Here is a 22,222-nt window from a genome sequence, read left to right as displayed (position 1 = left end):
GGTCACTATATTCGTGTTGTATTTTGTTTGTTGTTCGACAAACCGCATTCACTTTATGTGACTTAAAAAAAAAAAAAAGATGAAAAAAATGTCAGTTATTGTCTTGCATTTTCAACTCTGAGATTTCTGTTACTGATTTTGAAAAAGTTGTGTCCAATTCAATCATTAAAAGCAGATTTCATTTGGTCCAATCTTTGTATCGTATACATTACAACACCTAGGTTTTGCAATGATGTCGATACGACTCAACCCTTAGATTTCAAAATCAGCTAACGAGTTATATAGTAGAAAACTTCATAGACGATACTTCTTTATGTAGAATCTACATTGTAGATATACGGGTGGGTAACGCGTCTACAGGTAATGCATGAGAGAGTTTCTATTCCCGCTACACATTTTCACTTATGTCTTCCACATGACCACATCCGAATATATTATATGAATTCTTGGAAGTGATTAAGATATTTTACACGCAGTCAATGATCATAATGAAAAGTACCGCCGTAACAAAAATCCGAAGCAGAACATCCTCTTCAAAATTATTGGCTGAATACAGGAGTTCAGTAAGTATGCATCTTATATTTCCTGTCAAAAAAGTTAACCTGCTGTAAAAGATAATTTTGACTGAAAAGACGAAACTAAGTGGATAAAATCGTTATTATAATAATAATAGTAATAATGGTGTCTGTATCTGTAATATAGCTAAATAAGAGTAAAGCATGTTTAACCATATCAAATTTACAATGAAATCTGCCAGTACTAAGTCTGGGAAAGGGGAAGGAAATTGTTAACCTGCTTTAGTAACCCCCACCATTTTGATAGTTTCTTTCTTCTCTCCGCAATTTACTTAACACCCTTCATCAGTTTGCTCCGCAATTTACATAAGCAGTTAACGACTGATCTATTCTTATTCCTGAATCTGCAAACTCCGGCCAAAGCATTAGGTTACTCATTTGAACAAAATATTCTTAGCAGGATGTTTATGAAAATTTATTTACTTGAAATTGGTGGTTATGGTACCTGTCGGCAAAGTTATGAACTACCATTCACAGTATTGATCGACATGACATGTCATGTAGAGATTTGTCGTTTCATTCCTGCAACTTAATATATACCGGTACGCTACTTTCTGGCTCTATATAAATCAATGCGGTTAGCTTTATCTCGGCTATTACTTATGGACGCATTCAGCAGGAAACATCGATGAGTAATCGCTGGGTTATTGGTCACATGATGAGCAATTTCGATTAGTTTTTCTGGATGCACTTTTGAATGTATTGAAGAAGGCGTGAAGTTGGTGCCGGTTTTGAGGATAATTATATTAGGAAACAGTTCAGTGAACCAAGGAAATTATTGATATAAACATTGCCAATTAATTGTTTCATTCGCCATTTACACTACTTTAAATTTTAAATTATGTTATGTATTGTTTTATTAAATTCATATTCATTTTTTTTTTTTTTTTTCAAATTCTACCATCAATCGGATGTAAATAAATCGAACTTCAAAAGCAATGGAAAACATGGCGTCAGATTCCTCATCGAAACATTTCTCATTGCCGATTTTACGCGCATTCGATTAGTAACTGATGTGTTCTGCTGCATGCGACCTATGAGTATCTGAGATATTGGGATGTCTCCTTCTTCTGATTGGCTGGGACCAACTATGCCTTTCATTATTCTATAAATTAATAACTGTAACCCGTGATGTGTGATGGGGCTCTAAACCAAGACAAACGACGATAACGCTTAGACAAGTGTGGCATTGGTTGCCATCTGGCGATAAATTAATGAAACCTGGTTAAAGTCTCGTTTGAAAATGTACAATAGTGAAAATGTACCGGTAGAAATAAAAGAAGCTGCAGGGAGAGTAATATTAAAATTATTGCCAGCAAAATCAGTTACGCAATATGATACATCTATATCAACAAACAGTTTTATGGAGTGGTGCAAGATAAGGAATTTTCAAAGTAAGTACAGCAAAAAGATTTTCCACCCATTCAGACATGTTTCAAACCATACGTGAATTCTGTCAAGCGTTTTACCAATAGTGTTTCACACAAGGAATTTCTATCATCAACTGCAGCATTAATATAACAATTTCTTAAAACCTGTGTTAAAAGGGTAAACTCAAGTTCGTTGGGTGAACATTATCTTTAGCGGCCAAAACAGAGAACACCACTGCACTCTGGTAAGAGACTTGCAAACTACATCGCACTGGAGGAAAGTGCCACAAGGTGACCGAAAAGAAACAATGCAGTTAAAACAGTCACTGAAATTATTTAAATTATTACGAATTGAACACAAACCAAACACTAGAACACTAAAGGAAACAATTTTAATTATGAAGTAAATGATTATCAGATATTAAGTATACTTCTCACTTATGGTTTCCGTGAAGTTTACAGAGTTTGTGTTCTTGTTGTATTATGGCCAGTATTCTATAACTAAATATTTGTTACAAATATCTTTAGTGAGTTAAACTACAAAAATTTTCCCGGTTCTACTCATTTTTGCATAATAATTATATAGGTGTAATTGAGAACAACCACCCTATAGCTACTGCTTACAACACATACATAGTTCACAATTCTAACACCTGAGCGCTATAGTATTTTGGCCGCTGAAGATCATATTCAGCGTTAAAAAGTTATGGTTATCAATAAAATAGTCGTTGAAGCAATTTATTTATTTTATGTTTTCTTTATAAAAACATTCATATTTAAAAACATGCCTCGTATTATTCAAACGACTTTATTGATCGGTTGTGCTTATTGCCGTCTGGCATCTGGTGGGAAACAATTGACGTTCGGTGCAAACAGTTGAAAGTCAGTTTTAAAAATAATTTTCACATTAGTGTTAAAAGTACTTTTCACACCCTACCACATAAAGCAGGAAACCCATTATTAACTGCCAGCACTGTTCGGTACAGGACAGTGCAGCTCATCTCAGCTGAGTTTGGTAGGAAAACCACTATTAACTACCCGAATGACACTAGACCGGTCAAACTTCCTACGAAAGCCCCAGTTGCAATGGAGAACTCTTCAGAGGATGAATTGATTATACCGTACCGTAATTTCTACAGCTTTTGCGGAGGAGGAAGAGCGGGATCAGGAGGAAAGACAAAGTAGTAAAAGGAAACTTAGGTTCTGGGTGCATGATACCTTTCAGAAGAGGAGGAAGTGAATTTTCATAATCTTTTCAGGAACCTATTACAAGATGAAACCAAATTTTTCTTTTGTTTTCGGAAGTCTCTTAACGAAATTTGATGAACTGCTTCGCCTGCTACTATTTAGGCTTACTGACAAATAGCACACTGTTGAGAAGCCATCAGTTTTGAGGAGTGCTTTCATGAGTGTCGTTTCAGTTTTTGCTTGGAAGGAGGGGGGGGGATTTTTTTTTAGGGAAGACCAAAAGGATGGCGTACTCCGTCCCTATTTCCTTTGAAATTAGCTATTTTACATACCGTAAACTTAACTTGGCTGAAAAAAAAAATTAAACCATGTTGGATGCCCTAAGTTTTTTTATACCAGCATTATAGACAGTCTTTATTGCTAGTCAAAATCTGTACGAAATAAGACTAACCTTCCGTCACAATATTACGTCGTGCTATATTGGTATTCTCTGAAAGCGCTGCGTTGTTGAGTTTAGTTTAATCAAACTCGTGTGCGTGTGTACACGTATACGTGTGCGTGTGTTTTTTACATATTAGTTTTGCGTAAAATTGCTAATACTGAGAGAACATTGAGGTCATTATTTGTATTAGGTTGGTGCATAAGTTCGTAGCGTTTTTTCATGATTTTATTATACACATAAGAGGGAAGTTAATCATCAATAATATATACTCCTTCACTATTTACAACAGTTTGTCAACACTGGAGTAGTTTTTCGATTCCACGCCTGTAGAAATTGCGTGATTTTGAGTTAAAGAAGTTGTCAAGCATTTTCATCTGGAAAGGAAGTAGTTGTTGTTGTTTTCTAATGCCAGGCGTTTGACAATAAAGTCATTTGATCTCTTGCACTCCAATATTTTTCAAAGATATTATCATGGTCAGCCACTGAAGCACAGATTTAAGAAAAGGATGTTCCTTAAAGATTGTTCAATAGAGAACAGAAAAGATGAAAATTTGAGAGTGCAAGATCAGGTGAATAAGGTGGGTGTGGAATGACTTCCCAACCCAACTCCTGGATAGTTGGATAGTGTTTTGTGTCAGGTTAGCAGAGTGCGGACGAGCGTTATCGTGGAGTAGCATCACTTCACGCAGTCTTGTTGGTCGTTTTTCTTGGATTGCATGTGCAAGACGTCTCAGTTGATGGCAATAAGTGTCGCATGATGGTGGAATGGTCACAGTTCATCACATTTGCTGGTTCTCGGGTACACTGACGTGGATCTTTGTGGATTAATGTGTTCAAACGGTCTTCATCAAACCTCTGAAGTCTTCCTGAACGTGGAGTGTCACTAATGTCAAAAGACCCTCCTTAAACCGAGAAAACCATTTTTTGCCGTGCTCTCTGTGATAGCATTGTTCCCATACACAGCGCAAATGTTTCTGGCCACCTCTGCTGCTTTCGCCCCCTCTATTGAACTCAAAAAGAAGAATATGTCGGAAAAGTTCCACTTTCTCCAATTGACACTCCATTTTCTAGCGTCCATGGCTCCACCCACTATCTGCAAAAATGAAAACAACACTCTATACTTTGTGTAACTTTCTCCATTCTCCTATAACTTCGTCCCTCTTGGCCACTCATATTTTCTTAAGCACCTTATTCTTGAACATCCTTAACCTCTGTTCTTCTCTCAAAGTGAGAGTCCAAGTTTCACAACCATACAATGGATGTATGAAACAAAATGTGCTTACGAAGATAGGAGCTCGATACCACATTTACATATTAAAATAGTAGATGGAGGAAGACAAAATACAATTTTTCAATTTTCATGGTGTAAAAAATATCCTTGGCTAACAGAGTACTCTGAGACAAATAAGTTATACTGTTTTACCTGTATTCTGTTTGGGGGTGAAAATGAGTGGTTCATCATCTTCTTGTGGGGTCTGTGTCACAGAAAATTTTGTTAGAAAAGCCGATAAACATCTGCTCCATAAAAAGATACAAGGTAAGAAGATTTTTTTCAGCCTACCCAGTATTTACACCTTAGCTTCGCCACTGGAAGCCTTCGCCAGCTGAAAGTTTATCTTATCAACTAGAGCATGTGATGCTGGAAGAAAAGGAAGAGTAAATAATAAATAATGTGTATGATCATTGTAAGTGATGATAAGTTAGGGTGACCAGATTTATAGACTTAAAAAACAGGACATTTTACAAAATTTAAAGAAAAAAACAGGGCACTTGAATAACAAAGAGCGCAAGTGTTCCTTCTAAGTCTTACAGTTCCAGTTTAATATTAGATAACTTACTGCTATAATGAGACTTCATTCTATCATAAATAACACTATTTAATAGTGACTATTATTCATTAAAAGCATGTCTTATTATTGAAGTGGAACTACACTGTGTCAGAATCTTTTTATGAATGAAATTTTAACATTTATAATTACCAACAATTATATTTATTTCACATATACAAACGTTTGTCTTTTAATCTGTTAAACATGAACTTGTTCCTTCAACATCAGAAACTTTGTTCTTAACCTTGTATTTTTCAGATGATTTTATCTCCTGCAAAAGTTTAGGATTATTCAATAACATATTGTAAAACTCTTTACAATCGAGATCCTGAAAATGAGTCTTAACAATGATAATAGCTTGTACAGTTTCAGTTATGAAACAGTTCTTTTCATCAGTCCACATACTGTTCATAATTGAAAAGATTCTTTCCACAACAGCATTTGTGCCTGGTAAAACTAATGCAAACATACAACAACTTCTATGTTTTTAAACTAAATGCATTTTAAGTGCATTAAAAATGCCACAACATTTTTTATTTACTTCAATATTACTGCTTTTCCATTCTTCAAGTTTGCAAGTTACAATACTGTTCACATGCATAATTTCATCAAATAGTTAATCTTCATCTACTGCATCTAAACCGATGAGTCTGAATCTATTGCTTTTAGAACATGAAAGATTTGGATCCCAGGATATAACATTTTTCAGTGTCATACAATTAAATATTTTCATAGGTTCATATGGAGAGACCCACTTTTCAAAATAATCTATGAAAGTATCATAAAATAAATTAGCTATTTCTTCAAATTTTGATTTTATGAAAAGACTTTCATTCCCTAACTGAGTCGAAATTGAACAGCAGAAATTCTGTTAATAATCTTTTCTTTAAGTACCGGTAAATTTAACCCTTCGGCTACTTCAGTTGCTGAGATGTTGGCTCTTTCTAATTCTTTAATTGAATTTGGACATGTTTATAGCTGATTTTGAATGAAGTGAAGCCAAAAAAGTGACTAGGTTTTTAAAAAATTTTCAATGAAATAGGGCACCTGTCCAGAGACATGAAATATGCCTCAAGGAGAGAAACATATCAATGACCCTGGTAACTTCAGGCAACAATGACAACCATCTACTTTTGACACTACCTAGAACCTGCTTATAATCAGTAACAACGAAATCACAAAGTGATTTCAGCTCTTCCACACTTTCAGTATAAATGTGGTAGTGTTGAAATATTTTGTTAACTATTGCTTCCACATCAATGGGAAGAATATCTGCACTTGTCTGTACCATATGTACAGCATAACCAATCTCTTGAATGTTCATTTTAAGTTCATTGTTCAGTTTATGAAAAACGTTGTTCTTTCCAGACTTCTTATAACTCCAAAATTCGTATTGCAGTTATCTGCACAAAACGCAACAACTTTATCAGTTAAGTATTTTTCTTCAGGATATCTAGAACATGATTAGCTAATAAATCAGCTGTTTCGCCACAATATTCTGGAAACAGATCACTTTACACTTAACACTCTGATCAGGAACGAAATATCATACAACAGGCCTGCACAAACAGCGCTCAACGAGCACGCGTGCTCCTTCAGAGCGGGAGAGTGGTGTTTACCGCTCGCTGAAACTGAGAGGAAGATACGTCAGAATGACATACACTTGCTATAAGTAGAGGAGAGGGAAACGACAGTTACTCAGTTATCTAGTGGTGTGCAGTGTGTAGGCCTATTCTCAGTAACTGTTTCACGTTGCTTACCTACTGCTACAGTACAGTATGGAGGAATCTATAAGACAGAACGTAACATTTAACGTTTAACGATTTACAGTTCGAACTTACTGGTCTTCAGTGTGACCTAAGGGCTAAAGATTGTTTAAATAATACTACTAGCCTGGTTGAGTTTTACAAGACTAAACATTAGCAATAATATCCACGACTACACAGGCTAGCTGTGAAAATGATTGCTTTGTTTGGCTCAACATTTATATTTGTGAGCAACTGTTTTCTATAATCATCTTTAATAAAGGCAGACATCGAACATCTGTAACTGATGTTTCATTACGATCAGTAGGCTACTGTTCCTTTCAGCTGCCAACAGCATAAAACCTCGTTTTGATGTACTGATAAATAAAAATATAACAAAATGATATTGTACATGTAAGTAGCTATAGAATTTATATTACTTCTGTAAAATAAATATTTCTTTATTAATTAATAGTAGTTCAAGATAGTTTTGTAAACACTGAATGGGAATTCATTTCATAAGCACTCGTAATAGTACTTCCTTTTGTGTTTATTTTGTACGAGATCACCTCTTCTTCCAGTCCACCCTTATACAGAGCGCAGTTAATATCCGCATTCCGCTCATGAGCTGTGAGCCGAATCGGAGAGCGCAAACCTTGTGCAGTCCTGTCATACAAGAACTGGCACTAACTTTAAACTTTTATAGTTAGATACATCAGACATCACAGAAACATATTTAGATCTTTAAGTTCTGCATGGGTGTCATGCATTGCATACTGTCATAGAATGTTTACTATTATATACTCACACTTTGTTCTGCAACATGTGAACTTTTTTTTTTTCAAACAAGTCTCTCACTGTTTGTTTGTTTTTTTTTTAGTAGGTTATTTTACGACGCTTTATCAACATCTTAGGTTATTTAGCGTCTGAATGAGATGAAGGTGATAATGCCGGTGAAATGAATCTGGGGTCCAGCACCGAAAGTTACCCAGCATTTGCTCATATTGGGTTGAGGGAAAACCCCGGAAAAAACCTCAACCAGGTAACTTGCCCCGACCGGGAATCGAACCCGGGCCACCTGGTTTCGCGGCCAGACGCGCTGACCGTTACTCCACAGATGTGGGCTCTCACTGTTTGTGATGACGTGAAAGAATGACTACGAGGCCTGTCTAAAATGTATCCGACCTTAAATTTTCCCGCGCAAAGTAGTGATTCTAAGGCAGCGCCACTGTGCACGGTGGAAGGAGGAACCGTAATGCGCATGCTTGAATTTTTTCACCGCATTCGCTTGTGCCAGTCACTGGCTGGTGGTCGCCAAGTAAGGTGCTGTTCTAAATGTTTGTCGGATTTAGTTTTCTCGCAAGATGACTGAACGAATTGAGCAAAGATACTGCATCAAATTTTGTCAAAAGCTTGGTGATTCTCAAAGTCAAACAATTCGTAAGATTCAGCAGGTGTTTGGGGAAGATGCGATGGGTGTAACACAATTTAAGGAGTGGTTCAACCGATTCAAAGATGGCCGCACATCAGCGGAGTGAGCAGCGTTGTGGCAGGCCTCAAACTGCTCGGAGTGCAGCTGTTGTTGAGAGGGTGCGAAATTTGGTGATGGCAGATCGTCGTTTGACCATGCGGGAGATTGCCGAAGAGGTTGGAGTGAGTAAAGATTCTGCACATGCAATTTTGCGTGATGATTTGAACATGAACCGAGTGGCTGCGAAATTCGTGCCCAAGTTGTTGTCCCCGGAACAAAAAGACCTCCGTCGTGACGTTGCACAGGACCTTCTGGACACCGCCAACACTGATCCTGGGTTTCTGAACACCGTGATAACTGGAGATGAGTCATGGATGTACGGGTACAACCCAGAAGCAAAAAGACAGTCGTCGCAATGGAAGCATCCCGAGTCTCCAAGGCCGAAGAAAGTGCGGCAGGTGCGAAGCAAAATCAAGGTGATGCTGACTGTTTTCTTTGATGTCCGTGGAATTGTGCATCACAAATACACACCAGAAGGACAAACGGTGACAAAGGACTACTATCACGATGTTCTCCGGCGACTCCGTGATGCAGTTCGGCGCAAAAGACCAGACATGTGGACGGCGAACAACTGGCACTTGCATCACGACAACGCCCCCGCACATTCATCCCAATTGATCCACACTTTCTTGGCCAAACATGGAATTACAACCGTTCGCCAACCTCCCTACTCTCCAGACGTGGCTCCTTGCGATTTCTGGTTGTTTCCAGAATTGAAGACACCACTGAAAGGATCCCGTTTTGAGAGTAGAGAAGAGATAATGCGGAACGCGACAACGGAGCTGAACACTATTCCAAAAGAAGACTTCCAGAGGTGTTTCCGGCAGTGGAAGGATCGGTGGGCTAAGTGTGTGCAAGCACAAGGGGCCTACTTTGAAGGGGATTAGGGTCCCAACCCCGTCAGGTATTTGAAATATTTTTTCTGGCTAAAGGTCGGATACTTTTTAGACAGGCCTCGTATATTTTGCTGTGTGGAAAGCAAAGAGACCTTCTTCAACAGCAACACGTTTCTCTTCTTCACTTTGTAGTCTACTATTTGTATTCAGAAATGCTGTGAGATACTGGCTGGGAATCTTGGTAGCAATTGAGGAGCGTTTTTGCAAAAGTCGATAGATGCAGAAATCAAGATTTTACAGAAATTACACCAAGTGACAGGATCTATCGAGTTTTGAAAAAAACCTGGAAGGTTTGGTAGTCTCTACATATGGTATGAATCAAGTTTTGGTAAATCTGATTTCATAGATCGATTCCGGAGGTAGAAAACATACGATATCCATATGTAACTCACCTTCGAAAATTTCTGCATCTATCGACTTTTGCAAAAACGCTCCTCAATTGCCAACACAAGCTTCGTCTCCTTTACATGCTACATGATATCAGATCGTCCTCCAAGTTCAATAGAGCAAACTGAACAGCACAACACTTTGTTTGTTGTGCCATCTTTCTTGAAGAAGGGAAACTTTTGTTTTGAACTATTGGAGAAAACACATTTTCTTTTCTCCATATCAGAATTTATCGGTCTGCAGATAACTAATAGAAATAATCACTACAAAAACTACGTGCAAAATGAGAGTGTGCTGACTGCAGAACAAATAAAAAACAGCGGAAGAAGGAAGAGGAAGCAGAAAAAGGGTATTGGGTGCTATCTGGTTGTAACCAAGTGAATTATTATGAAAACATTGAAAAAAAAAAAAAAACTAGACTTTACTTTTCGAATCTATATGCGTTCTCTCATTTTGAGAAATTTATTTATGATTTAAGACTATTAAAAATAATACTCTGAGGTAGAATACGTGAAAAAATTTAATTTCATAATTTACACAGCCATTTGTTGCAAATTTGGAGAAAAACAGAACATTTGGCGTCTCATTAAAATTTGTCGGGACACAGGAACAGGGACAGATCATGAAAAAAAAAAAGGACTCTCTGATAAAGTGTAACTTCTGTAAATGATAAAATATAGGTCATAACAAGAAAGAGAAATATATTTTATTTATCCCTTATTCATTCACCATTAAAATGGAACACACTCATGGACAGGAGAATGCGAATTCGATTATGCACAATGTTCAAAACATACAGAGGTGAGCATGCCAAATTACTCATCAAGGAACGACCACTCATATAAATTGAGGGAAAGAAGACAGAGGACAGACACTGGAAAGTTTTCTTTTCTCAATCGTACTATCAGGGACTGCAATGCTTTATCTGCAGACTTACAAAAGGCTTTACCAATAACCAAAAATGTATTTAAAAATAGGCTTAAGGACTTTACTAATAGACGGTAGTATATTATACACACTATTTAAAGGGTGTGATTGACATTTGTTATTGAAGTGTTGTATCAGTGAAGAAGTGTGTTTCTGTCAGTGAAGCTTTACAGTTTATAGTGGCATTGCAAAGTATTTGAACAGTGAAATGTTTTTGAAGTGTTAGTGAAATCAGGATAGAATCAGTGAAATGTGTCGTAGTTCCAGTGCAGTGAGTGAGTTGTCAGCGAAATGAGCATAGTGCTGAAAGGTACTTGTGGAGGTATGAACATATCATACTCATGGGTTGTAGTTCGAACTTAGGGTTAAGATACAAATTAGATTTACTTTAAATGTTATTTTAAGTGATGATGCTTCATTTAATTTAGGATGCTCCCTGTTATTATTATTATTATTATTATTATTATTATTATTATTATTATTATTATTAATTTATTATTCATTGTATTTTTTATTAATTGTGTTTATTATTGTCATTATTGAGTGTAATTAGTTACCACTGCCACCGGGTATACACCCATTTGCAGTGTGAATAACATACATACATACATACTGTTCAGAAATTTGTTTCCTTGCATTGTCCTTCCTGTTGTCATGGTAACCTGGATCAGATCATCATAGAGCAAAGGGTATTTTCTTACAGCTTCTATAAAATTCTCGTCTCTATGCATTTTCTCTCACAAAATAACACTACAGAAACAGGACACAAGTAAAACAACTTCTTTCACGTGTGGTCACAGTGACACTTGACCATTGGAGACAATATGTCAGGCCGGTTTTAATTCTTAGGGAGGCATTTTTTCTTTTCTCTTAATGTGCTGAGCCATTCTGAGGTGTGCTGAACTGATCCACATGCTCGTATTGGGTTACTCTCTATTATTTTCCTTCAAATTTACTAGGGCTGTGCTGGGTGAGCCAATAATAATGGGTTTCCTGCTTATTAGTGAATTTTTAACATGCTTGGCTATTGTTAAAAAATCTTCTTTTAGGAATGGCTGTCTAAAATTACTTACGTTAAAAGTGGCATTTTGCCTTGTGTTCAAAAATGAATAATTTAGAAAGTGAACCGGAAGAAGGTGCAGGGAGAGTAACATTGGAATTATTACCAGAAAAATCCAGGAAACAATATGATATGTCATACAACAGGTTTATAGAATGGTGCAAAATAAAGAATATTGAAAGTGACTACAGCGAAAGTGTGTTATTGGCATATTTTGAAGAAAAGTCGAAAGTTTGGAAATCTTCGACACTGTGGGCAAATTATTCTATGATTAAAATGTGCCTAAATACAAAGAATAATAAAGATATTAGTAAATACTATGAGCTGATAGCATTCTTGAAGCGAAGTTCTGTTGGTTACCGACCTAAGAAGTCAAAAATTCTAACACATGAAGAAATCGATGAATTTATTTGTAAGGCTCCAGATAAAGAATTCTTGATGTTAAAAGTTGCCTTAATTATGGGTGTATTCGGTGCATTGAACCGAGAAGAACTTTGCCAAATGAGTTTGAACAATATTCAGGACTTGGGGACGACATTGGTAGTGAAGATCCCAAATACCAAGACTAACATTCCACGAACTTTCACTATTGTTGGCGAATATTTGAATTTTTATCGGAAATACGTAGCTCTTCGGCCAACCAACATCAGTCATGAACGTCTATTCATTAAGTACACATCTGATAAGTGTTTCAATCAACCAGTTGGCATTAATACTTTTGGAAAGATGCCCAGTAAAGTTGCTGAATTCCTGGAATTGCCAGACCCTAGTCTTTACAGTGGCCATTGTTTCCGTAGAACATCAGCTTCCCTGTTGGCAGATTCGGGCGATGACTTGTCTATAATGAAACGACTTGGAGGATGGAAATGTTCTATGGTTGCTGAGGATCACATTGAGGATTCTTTAGAAAATAATGGGATAATTGCTTATGAGATCCTTCCTACTTATTCAGATGATGTTTCAAACTCTAATTTACTTCCCATAAATTCTGGCAAATGTGTTACCAGTAGTGCTTTTACACAAGGAATGTCTATAAGCAACTGCAATTATTATGCAAGAGGTAAGATGTCCTGAGTTATCTCAGGAGTCCACGAAAGGATTATGATGCACTTGATTGGCTCAGAATGATTGCAAATAATAATGAAAATTAAATGTTGACTCAAAATGATGGCTAATAAAAATGGAAATTAAACGTTGAATCAAAATGATTGTGAATAATAATGGAAATTAAATGTTGACTCAAAATGATTTCGAATAATAATGAAATTAAATGTTGATTCAAAATGTGAATAATAATGGAAATTAAATGTTGACTCAAAATGATTGCGAATAATAATGAAATTAAATGTTGATTCAAAATGATTGCTAATAATAATAATAATAATAATAATAATAATAATAATAATAACAATAACAATGGAAATGTTGAATCAAAATGTTTGCGAATAATAATGGAAATTAAATGTTGACTCAAAATGATTGCGAATAAATGGTAATTAAACATTGAATCAAAATGATTGTGAATAATAATGGAAGTTAAATGTTGACTCAAAATGATTGCGAATAATAATGAAATTAAATGTTGATTCAAAATGATTGCTAATAATAATAATAATAATAACAATAACAGTAACAATAACAATGGAAATGTTGAATCAAAATTGTTTGCGAATAATAATGGAAATTAAATGTTGACTCAAAATGATTGCGAATAAATGGAAATTAAACATTGAATAAAATGATTGTGAATAATAATGGAAGTTAAATGTTTACTCAAAATGATTGCGAATAAATAATGAAATTAAATGTTGACTCAAAATGATTGCTAATAATAATAATAATAATAATAATAATAATAATAATAATAATAATAATAATAATAATAATGGAAATGTTGAATCAAAGTGATTGCGAATAATAATGGAAATTAAATGTTCGTCAACTACAGGGGAATCATGTCACGGATTTTACAAGAAAATGCAATTTGCAATGTTTGTGTTAAATGGACACAATATTCATTGACGACACTTAGTCTAAGATTATTTTATGAAATTTTTACAGTTGATATGTGTGTGGATCACAATTGAAGGGTGAAACTGGCAAAATGTTGTGTGTGCCATTGAGGATAATTTTACAGGACAAAAAACGTTGTACAGCTTGAAGAAAAAGGTCTAAAATTAATTCCTTCTATCCAAACTATCTTCATTGCTTGTAGTAAGTGTATCCATGGACATTACAACACAGATTCAGTATATTGGGTGAAAAAATTAAACAAATATCAAAACGTTCTATGTACATTTTTGATTGCACAATATGAAAGTAGTATAGCATTGTAATATTTGTTGTAAAAGATTGGAAAACTAAGAAATATATTACAAGCATGCTTAGAATTGCCCAACATTGTAATATTATTTATACAAGGTTTGAAAACTGTGATGTTAAGTGAGACAAACATTCTTAAAGTATTAGATACCACAATTATGTACAAAAATATTAAAATAATGTATTCCCATGATAATGAGAATAATATAATCTGAAGTAACACTTCTTAAAACTCATAAGTTCTGGCAATAGAAAAAATATAAATTTTTTTGCACACATGAGGAACTTATTAACCATCAGTTCCTCAGACAAATTTCACCTCAGACATCAACATTTATGCCAACAATATGTTTTTTGGTCTTTGATAAAGTTAAAGTAGAAGGCTTTGTTTTCTGGCTTAACAAAAGATATCATTGATTCAACTTCTTTTATTTTCTGTGCAGACCATGATTTGCTGGTCTGTTCAGAAAACGTTAAATTGACTCTATTAAAGAACTCCGTGTTGACACCATCCTTGAAAATGTTAATAAAGTGTGATGACACACTCTCTGAGTATGCAGTTTCAACTTAAACTCTTCTCCGGTCCTCTCTACTCACTTTGATGATAACAGCTTGAATGATTCCCAGGTGCTTTGTGTTAAAAGTAGACTTTGCTATACACATCCAGTCAAAAATGTCCTCCTGTAAACGGTTTCTTCAATTGGGTGCTGACAGTTAGTTCTATCAAATCCCTTGGGACCTGTGGTTGAAGCTTTTTCCTTGGGATATGACGATTGAATTTGAGTTTCTTATAAGGTTATCCTGAATTGCGATTCCAGTGATGCTTTTCATGAACAGATCCTTCTTTCCTTCTTTTCTTCAAATCTCTCCAGAAATACCTACTGTCCACTTCACTAGAAATGATATTAGACAATATAACGAACTACTAAAGGAAACACACAAACACAATGTGACAGTGAAAAACACGAAAAATTCTATCAACAGGTTAGCCAATTTGGCAGAATGATAAAAAAGAGGTTGAGCGACTGAACAAGACACATGAAATGGTTTGATATTCTAGTTAATTTTTATACCACTTCTAGCAGTACTAGCACGATGTCACTTCGTTTGCAACAGTATCATGGCACATAGAACATGAAACACACAAACACGATGTGACAGTGAAAAATACGAAAAATTCTATCAGCAGGTTAGTCATAAAAATGGCATTTAGAACGTTTTGTCAGTTGCACCCTTCAATTATTGAAACATTGGTCTTCTTCATCATTCCCAACAAGTGTCAAATGTATCCCAATCATTTAAACTTACAGTGAATAAGTGCTTCAAATACGGATTTAAAGTTTCGCCTACATTGTATATTGTAATTCTGAGGATGTCTAGCACTTGGCCTTCGGTAATACATTACATTTTCCAGTAACTTTTATTTGTAATTAGCATAAGGGTATATAGCAGACCTGGGCACAAATAACTCGATTGAGTCATTGCAGATTTCCCCTTAACTCCCCACTCCACCTTTCCCGGCTGAGGCTAGTAGGCAAGCAGGTAAGCATTTCTCAGTGACGGATTGTATAATAGCTTTTACGAACTTTCGGCTCCTGCTAGTTGCCTGAAATCCAACACTGATGCACAGTGCTTATTGTGTATTTGTTTAAAAGGTAGTATAAGTGAAAAGGACATGGGTGGGCTTTTCAGAGTTCCTTTCCACTTCCCTGTTGTGCCCAGGGCTAGTATATAGGCTACATTCTAGCAGAAAGAAATTCAGCTTGCAATCTTAAAAACTGTAGAACCCTATAAAATTTGAATATGTAAAAATGTGCTCAAAATGGAAGTGTCGAAAAATCACTTTCAAAGTTTACAACAAAGTAGGCTATTTACAGAGCACAGCCATTTAAATATGATTACACTATTGACAGTTCCAAATGTGATAAGGTACTGAAACTTTGGTGGCACATAAATTAGGATATGCAGTTTTATTTTTTACAGTAAAACGAAAGAATGATACTTGATCAGAAATAGTCGAAATTTCATCCCTCTCCCCTGTCTCCGACTATGAAATAAAAACATCAATAAAATAAATAGCAAGAGTTATACCAGTTTTCAAGGGTGGGGATAAATTAGATTTTAGTAGTAATTTTTTTTACAGGCCAGTTTTCTTATTACCAACCTTATCAAATTTGCTTGAAAAAAGTGTCAAACATAGATTAACCAACTTTCTCAGTAAACACAAGCTAATATATAACTTTCAATATGGGTTCAGAGTAAAAGCTACTTAGAACATTGAATGCAGTAATGGATTCTTCTGAAGATTAAAGAAACACTGATGATGGCAAAATAACAGTAGAATTATTCCTTTGCCCATATCAATGCTGAAAAGAAATTAAAGCTGTAGACTTTTATGAACCATGATACAGATCTTGAAACATCTTTGCCTGCTCAACAGTAAATTATGTCTCTCACTGCACATCAAGTTTAAATGAAGAGATCAGTTACAAGTGTTTAATGTTCATTACAAATTCGTAATTGTATGGGACACGCTATGTTGTTAGAAAAAAATGGCTATACTACAGTGACACTGTTTTGTTACATCGCAGGGTTTTCATTTGCCGCATTCCCTTCGCAGTTAGTGTGTTTCCTGCCTGCTTCCACTAACGAATGCCACGCCATACAGTGACAGTTGCAAGTTAGTTTATCATCTGCACTCATGTGTTAAGGTTGAATTAGTCGTGTTGTGTTGTGTGTGTATGTGTGTTTGGCATTGTTGCAATGCGATTTTCATTACTTGAACGTGTGTATATGCTTACTACGTACATAAAATACAGAAAATCTTGTGCAAGAACACGCCAAAAAATTCAAACAGACAGGTTCAGTAAATGATTGTAAAATACAAAGGAGGAGACATGTTCTTACAGAAAAAAATTAGACGAGATAGAACAGAGACTAGAGCACACCCCACAAAAATCTCTTAAGCATTTGGTGCAGGAAACAGAAGTAAGTTACGAGTCCACTTGTCAAGCAACGAAATTACTTAAATTAAAGTTATACAGAATTCCGGTATTTCAAAAGTTAAATGAACAAGATCCCAATAAGAGATAACATTTTTGTAATTGGATTTTAGAGAAAGTAAATTCTGAAGAAATTGATTCAACATCAATTTATTTTTCTGATAAGGACTATTTTCATTTAAATGGACATGTATCCCCACAAAATCATCGGTATTACAGTCAGGAGAAACCCAATCTTGTACTTGAAACACCTTTGTACGGTGAAAAAATAGGCGTGTGGTGTGCAATGAATGGACACAGAATTATTGGGCCTGTTTTCACTCAGGGCACAAGTGTTATGTGAATGAGATCCTTGACTCATTCTTAGATGAACTGACTTCCGGAGAACGTTCCTCAGTATACTTCCAACAAGACTCCGCCACTGCTCATACTGCTGAAGAATCCATGAGAGAATTGCGTCGAATTTTCGGAAGGAGAATTATCAGTAAAAATTTGTGGGCCCCACGAAGTCCAGATTTAACACCATGCGACTTCTGTTTATGGGGAGAGTACTTAAAAATAAGGTTTATGCGAAAAACCTGCATACAATAAATGAGCTTAAAGACTATAAGAGCTGAAATCGAGTCAATGAATGAAGCAGAACTTCTTAAAGTAATTAACAATTCCATAAGAAGGTGTCAACACCTTCTTATGGAATTGTTAATTACTTTAAGAAGTGTGTAGCAGTTGGTAGGGGACATTTTCAACACCTACTTTGAGCCAGGTAAGTACAAATTTCTATACTAAATGTTTCAGTGCTGGAAGACAGGGTGGCCACTTGGCCGCAGATAAGCTCCTAGTGGTGGGTGACGGGAAAATGAAAACCGTGTGGCTAAACAAAACAGTGTCATTGTAGTAACAGTCTGGCATTAGAAAACAACAACAACTTCTTGACAGAATACTTGTGCTTTTTTTATAATTACTCTTACAAGTTACCATTTTAGTATCTTACGCCAAATGGTTGTATGATTTTGACAGTGAGCCATCATGGTTTTTAATAATAATATAATAATAATTTATTTATTTATACTGGCAGAATTAAGCCACAGGTCCTTCTCTTACACTCTACCAGGTGACAAAGTATAGAAGGAGTGAAAATTTAAAAAGTTGGAGATTTTTTGAATGTGGGATGTGTTGTATTAATCATCTAATGTACTACATTTCAACACTTCAAATGCTGTATTTTCTCAAGTGTAAGACCTTCTTTTTAGTCTATTTTTAATACTGAAAAAAGTAAGGAGGGATTACCCATGGTGATAGGAAGATAACAGGTAAGAAAACTAGGTATTTTAATGAATGATAATATTAATATAATGAACTCGAAAACTTTGTTGTGGAAGTTTTTTGATGATGATGATGATGATGATAATGATAATGATGATAAAAATAAAAATGTATAACTCCAATACAATTTATGAGTATTATAGTTCAAATTTAAACTGAAAAATATTTTATTGATTGTTCATTTCAATAATGAAAGACTGTCAATTTTTGTGCAAATTTGTCTGTAATTGGCTAGAGGATAAATTTTACAGTAGACCTATACTGGCTTTATCTTCAATCCGCGTTCTTAAATAGAAGATGAATATTCAGTGTACAGAGGAAAAATAATTTTTAATTTTGGCTTCTGACAAGGAGTGTTGTCTGTGTGGAAATGTCTTATTTTCGAGTAAATACAGTGGTTTCTTCTCTGAGCCGAGAGATTAATCAATTTACTTGTTGAAATCATGTTCTGTATGTTAGAGTATTTTTTGTTCTTTACAAAATTTTATTGAATTAGTTTCGTCCTTCATACATCCATTTGGAGTGTTGTAACTTTGCAAATTTAACTTAAATACCATAATAGATGTTCGAATAATATAAATTTTGTCATTCAGTACTGTATTAGCCACATTGTGTTAAATTTTCGCTAGATTGTTTGTTCTTGTAAAAATGTCATCGCAATCAAATGGATTAATTGCTAATAAAACTTGTGTTTTTGTTCTCAAACCAAATAGACATGTGTGCATATGCTCACAATAACTAAATTTTAAAACTGTTCTTGAAATATTACAACACAGCGCAATTTTTGGACATTTTATAGGGTAATAGTGATTTATGTCATTGTATTTAAACATATGCACCATATGAATTGTTATAAATTAAATGTTCTAAATTAAGTTTGACAGCCTTCTTTTGCAGTTTGTGTGATCTTACTTTTATTTATTTTGAATCTAGGGGAAGAAATAATTTAATAGCAAAGTAGGATAAAATATTCCGTAATCATCTGCATACACCATTTGAAGATTTACTGTATGGAACATTTGAGTAGGAAACTAATACATATTGTGATCAAATATTTTGCAAGAAAAGTCATTACTCTGACGTATCATGCCATACACACAAGGTTTTTGTGACCAGAACTTCATTTTGTGATTATATTTTGCGTTGTTTTACCTTATAAATCAATATGTTAGAACTGAAAACTGTCAAATCATTGAAAGTATAGTATGATTCATAACTTGGTTGGGTACTATATGCAGGAAGGCCTCTGGCTGTATGACTAATGTGTCAATATGATGGGATGTGGCTGCGTGCAACATGCTGGTCTTCAATTTTCTTTATTTGGAGCATGTAGGTTTAGGGTAGATGGGTCCACAGTGAGATAGTGCTTGTTTTATGTCAATGAATTCCTTGTACAGTGCAGCCTTCTGGTGGTGAGTAAGTGGAAACAAGATCACAGTTGGCCAACCTGTTAAGTGTGGCATCCTTGAAGATTTCGTTGTTTTTGAAAGCAGCTTCGATTTCAGGTAAGAAAAATAAAGTTTGTGTACATTATTTCTTAAGTTCTATATTATTAACCGTTTTTAGTTTTATTTTAAATCTGAGTGTATCAGATAGTAGCATTTATTATCTACAATATGAAGTATAACAACTTTTACAAATAATTTTTTTGAGGTTAGAAACTTGATTTCTAACATGTAGGGGTTACAGTGAGACAACTGAATTAAGACTTGTCTCAATGTACCCCATGGAAATTAATTTATTTTTTCCTCTTGTTTTAATAAATGTGCTAATGTATGGTTCAGTGTTTGAGTGAAATTCATACGTTTTTCACAAAGTTTTAAGTAAATTTGACATCCCTAATTGTGGTTAATGGTTTTAAAGAATATGCTTGATGCTTATTTCAGTTATGCCACGCAATCGGAAGAGGAAAACCAATATTGGAGCATTTTCAGGAGCTCAAATGAAAGAAGCTGTTAGACTGATTTTAGAGGATGGTTGGAGTGTGCGCCGCGCAGCTTTTAAACTGGGACTATCATTCCAGACAGTAGCAAGGTAAAATCATGTTTTATTGTATATACAATGAGGCCCTCAAATTGTAAATCTTAACTTATTTTGTCTTACCTCCTTACAGGTATGCTAAAAAATCTCGAGAGGCTGCTGGAGCTACACCAGTCAGAATGCAACCACATTATGCTTGTCGACAAATATTCACTCATGAACAAGAAACAATGTTTGCCGAATACATTTTAGAATGTTCTAAAATGAACTACCCACTCACCACAGTTGACTGTCGCAGACTTGCGTTTGAGATATGTATTGAAAACAATATTGTCGTACCAGAAAAATGGCATGAAGAGAAAATAGCTGGATTAGAGTGGCTTCGAGGTTTCATGAAGCGTCAAACTCTTCTATCGATTAGACAGCCCAAGGGATGTAGTCTCACTCGAGCTTCTGCTTTTAACAGGCATGATGTTTCCAAATGTTATGACAAGCTCAAAGAAGCCTTCAGTAGATGTGAAAACTTTGCTAATGGCACCCATCTCTGGAATTTGGGTGAAACTGGACTGAAAAAAGTGCAGAATCAGAAGAAAGTTATTGCAGGTAAAGGTGTAAAAACAAGTCTCTCAACAAGTGCTATGAAAGATACCTTAGTCACAACCTGCTGCTTCATTGTATTGTATTTATTAACATTCCATAGTATTCATACATTGCTTCACAGCTAGAATATGGAATAAGTCAAAAAACTTAATACTACTATAAAGTCTATTAATTTGAGAAAAATTCGTTCCAGCACCGGGAATAGAACCTGGGACTCCCAGCTATGCGCACTGAATGCTCTTTCCATCTGAGTGATACCGGGACACGATCCACGGTGCCGGCCGAACTCCTCTCATTGTATTGTATTATCAATAGCCTACTACCTGCATTTAAAGGTGTGTACACACCTAGTGAATGAACGACAAACGAATACATTCACTGATTGAAATTGGAACGTGTGTACGTTGCAGCAAAGGCAAACCAATTGTTTGGTTTGCCTTTGGAAGTGATCTGTCATTTGTCGGTACATCAAAGGAAGTTGGTATTTGTTGTGGACGGGATTTACCACTAGTGTTTAGTTTGTAGCAGAACACAGTGCTTAGTTAAATTTCACCAACAGAATGTCGAAACTGGAGTGGACGGAAGACACTGTTATAAATCTTATTAATGCATATAGGGAGCAGGAAACTTTATGGAATCCCAAGCATCCTACTTACCGCAATGAAGTAAGAAAATATTATGTTTGGAAAGCTATTGGAAAGATGTTCAGCTGCAAAGTAGGTGAGTCAAACACATGCAAAATCTGAAAATTATTTTTGTTTATTTTCAGTGAATACATATTTGTTGTTTATTGTGGGGAGCAGAAGTCAAAAAGAAAATTGAGCCCCAACTGACATCATTCCGGAGGGAAAGACAGAAGTCCACAAAAAGATCTGGAATAGGGAGTGATGAAGTGGAACTTGGTTCGTGTATAAACATGTGTCGTTCCTTTTGGACAAATTCACGCCCAGAAAAAACAAAGTTCCAACTTTGTGCACACAAAATAAATTGTTGGCACTGAAAAGTGTTTTTTCGTAAGCATGATGCGCAGTGGACAAATACAGAC

General features: G+C 35.4%; 1 protein-coding gene across 10 annotated transcripts in view; it reads left to right on the top strand.

Annotated features, from left to right (window-relative positions):
- The window catches only part of LOC138713364 (trichohyalin-like), a 112,564-nt gene that overhangs the window by 16,866 nt on the left and 73,476 nt on the right, over nt 1–22,222 (top strand). For 3 of the 10 annotated variants that reach the window (XM_069845402.1, XM_069845399.1, XM_069845401.1), the window contains exon 1: nt 11,505–13,010. The exons of 3 other annotated variants lie outside the window; for them this stretch is intronic. In XM_069845402.1, coding sequence (XP_069701503.1) covers nt 11,996–13,010 — 1,015 coding nt within the window. In that variant the 5' untranslated portion in view covers nt 11,505–11,995. Of the gene's footprint in view, nt 1–1,510; nt 1,970–11,503; nt 13,011–19,994; nt 20,103–20,349; nt 20,632–20,710; nt 21,181–22,222 lie in introns of those variants that run through there. 4 more of the 10 variants (XM_069845405.1, XM_069845404.1, XM_069845408.1 and 1 more) reach the window with 4 other exon arrangements.

This window comes from Periplaneta americana, chromosome 14 (genome assembly GCF_040183065.1).
Source record: "Periplaneta americana isolate PAMFEO1 chromosome 14, P.americana_PAMFEO1_priV1, whole genome shotgun sequence".
NCBI lineage: Eukaryota > Metazoa > Arthropoda > Insecta > Blattodea > Blattidae > Periplaneta > Periplaneta americana.
This window is presented reverse-complemented; position numbering and strand designations above follow the sequence as displayed.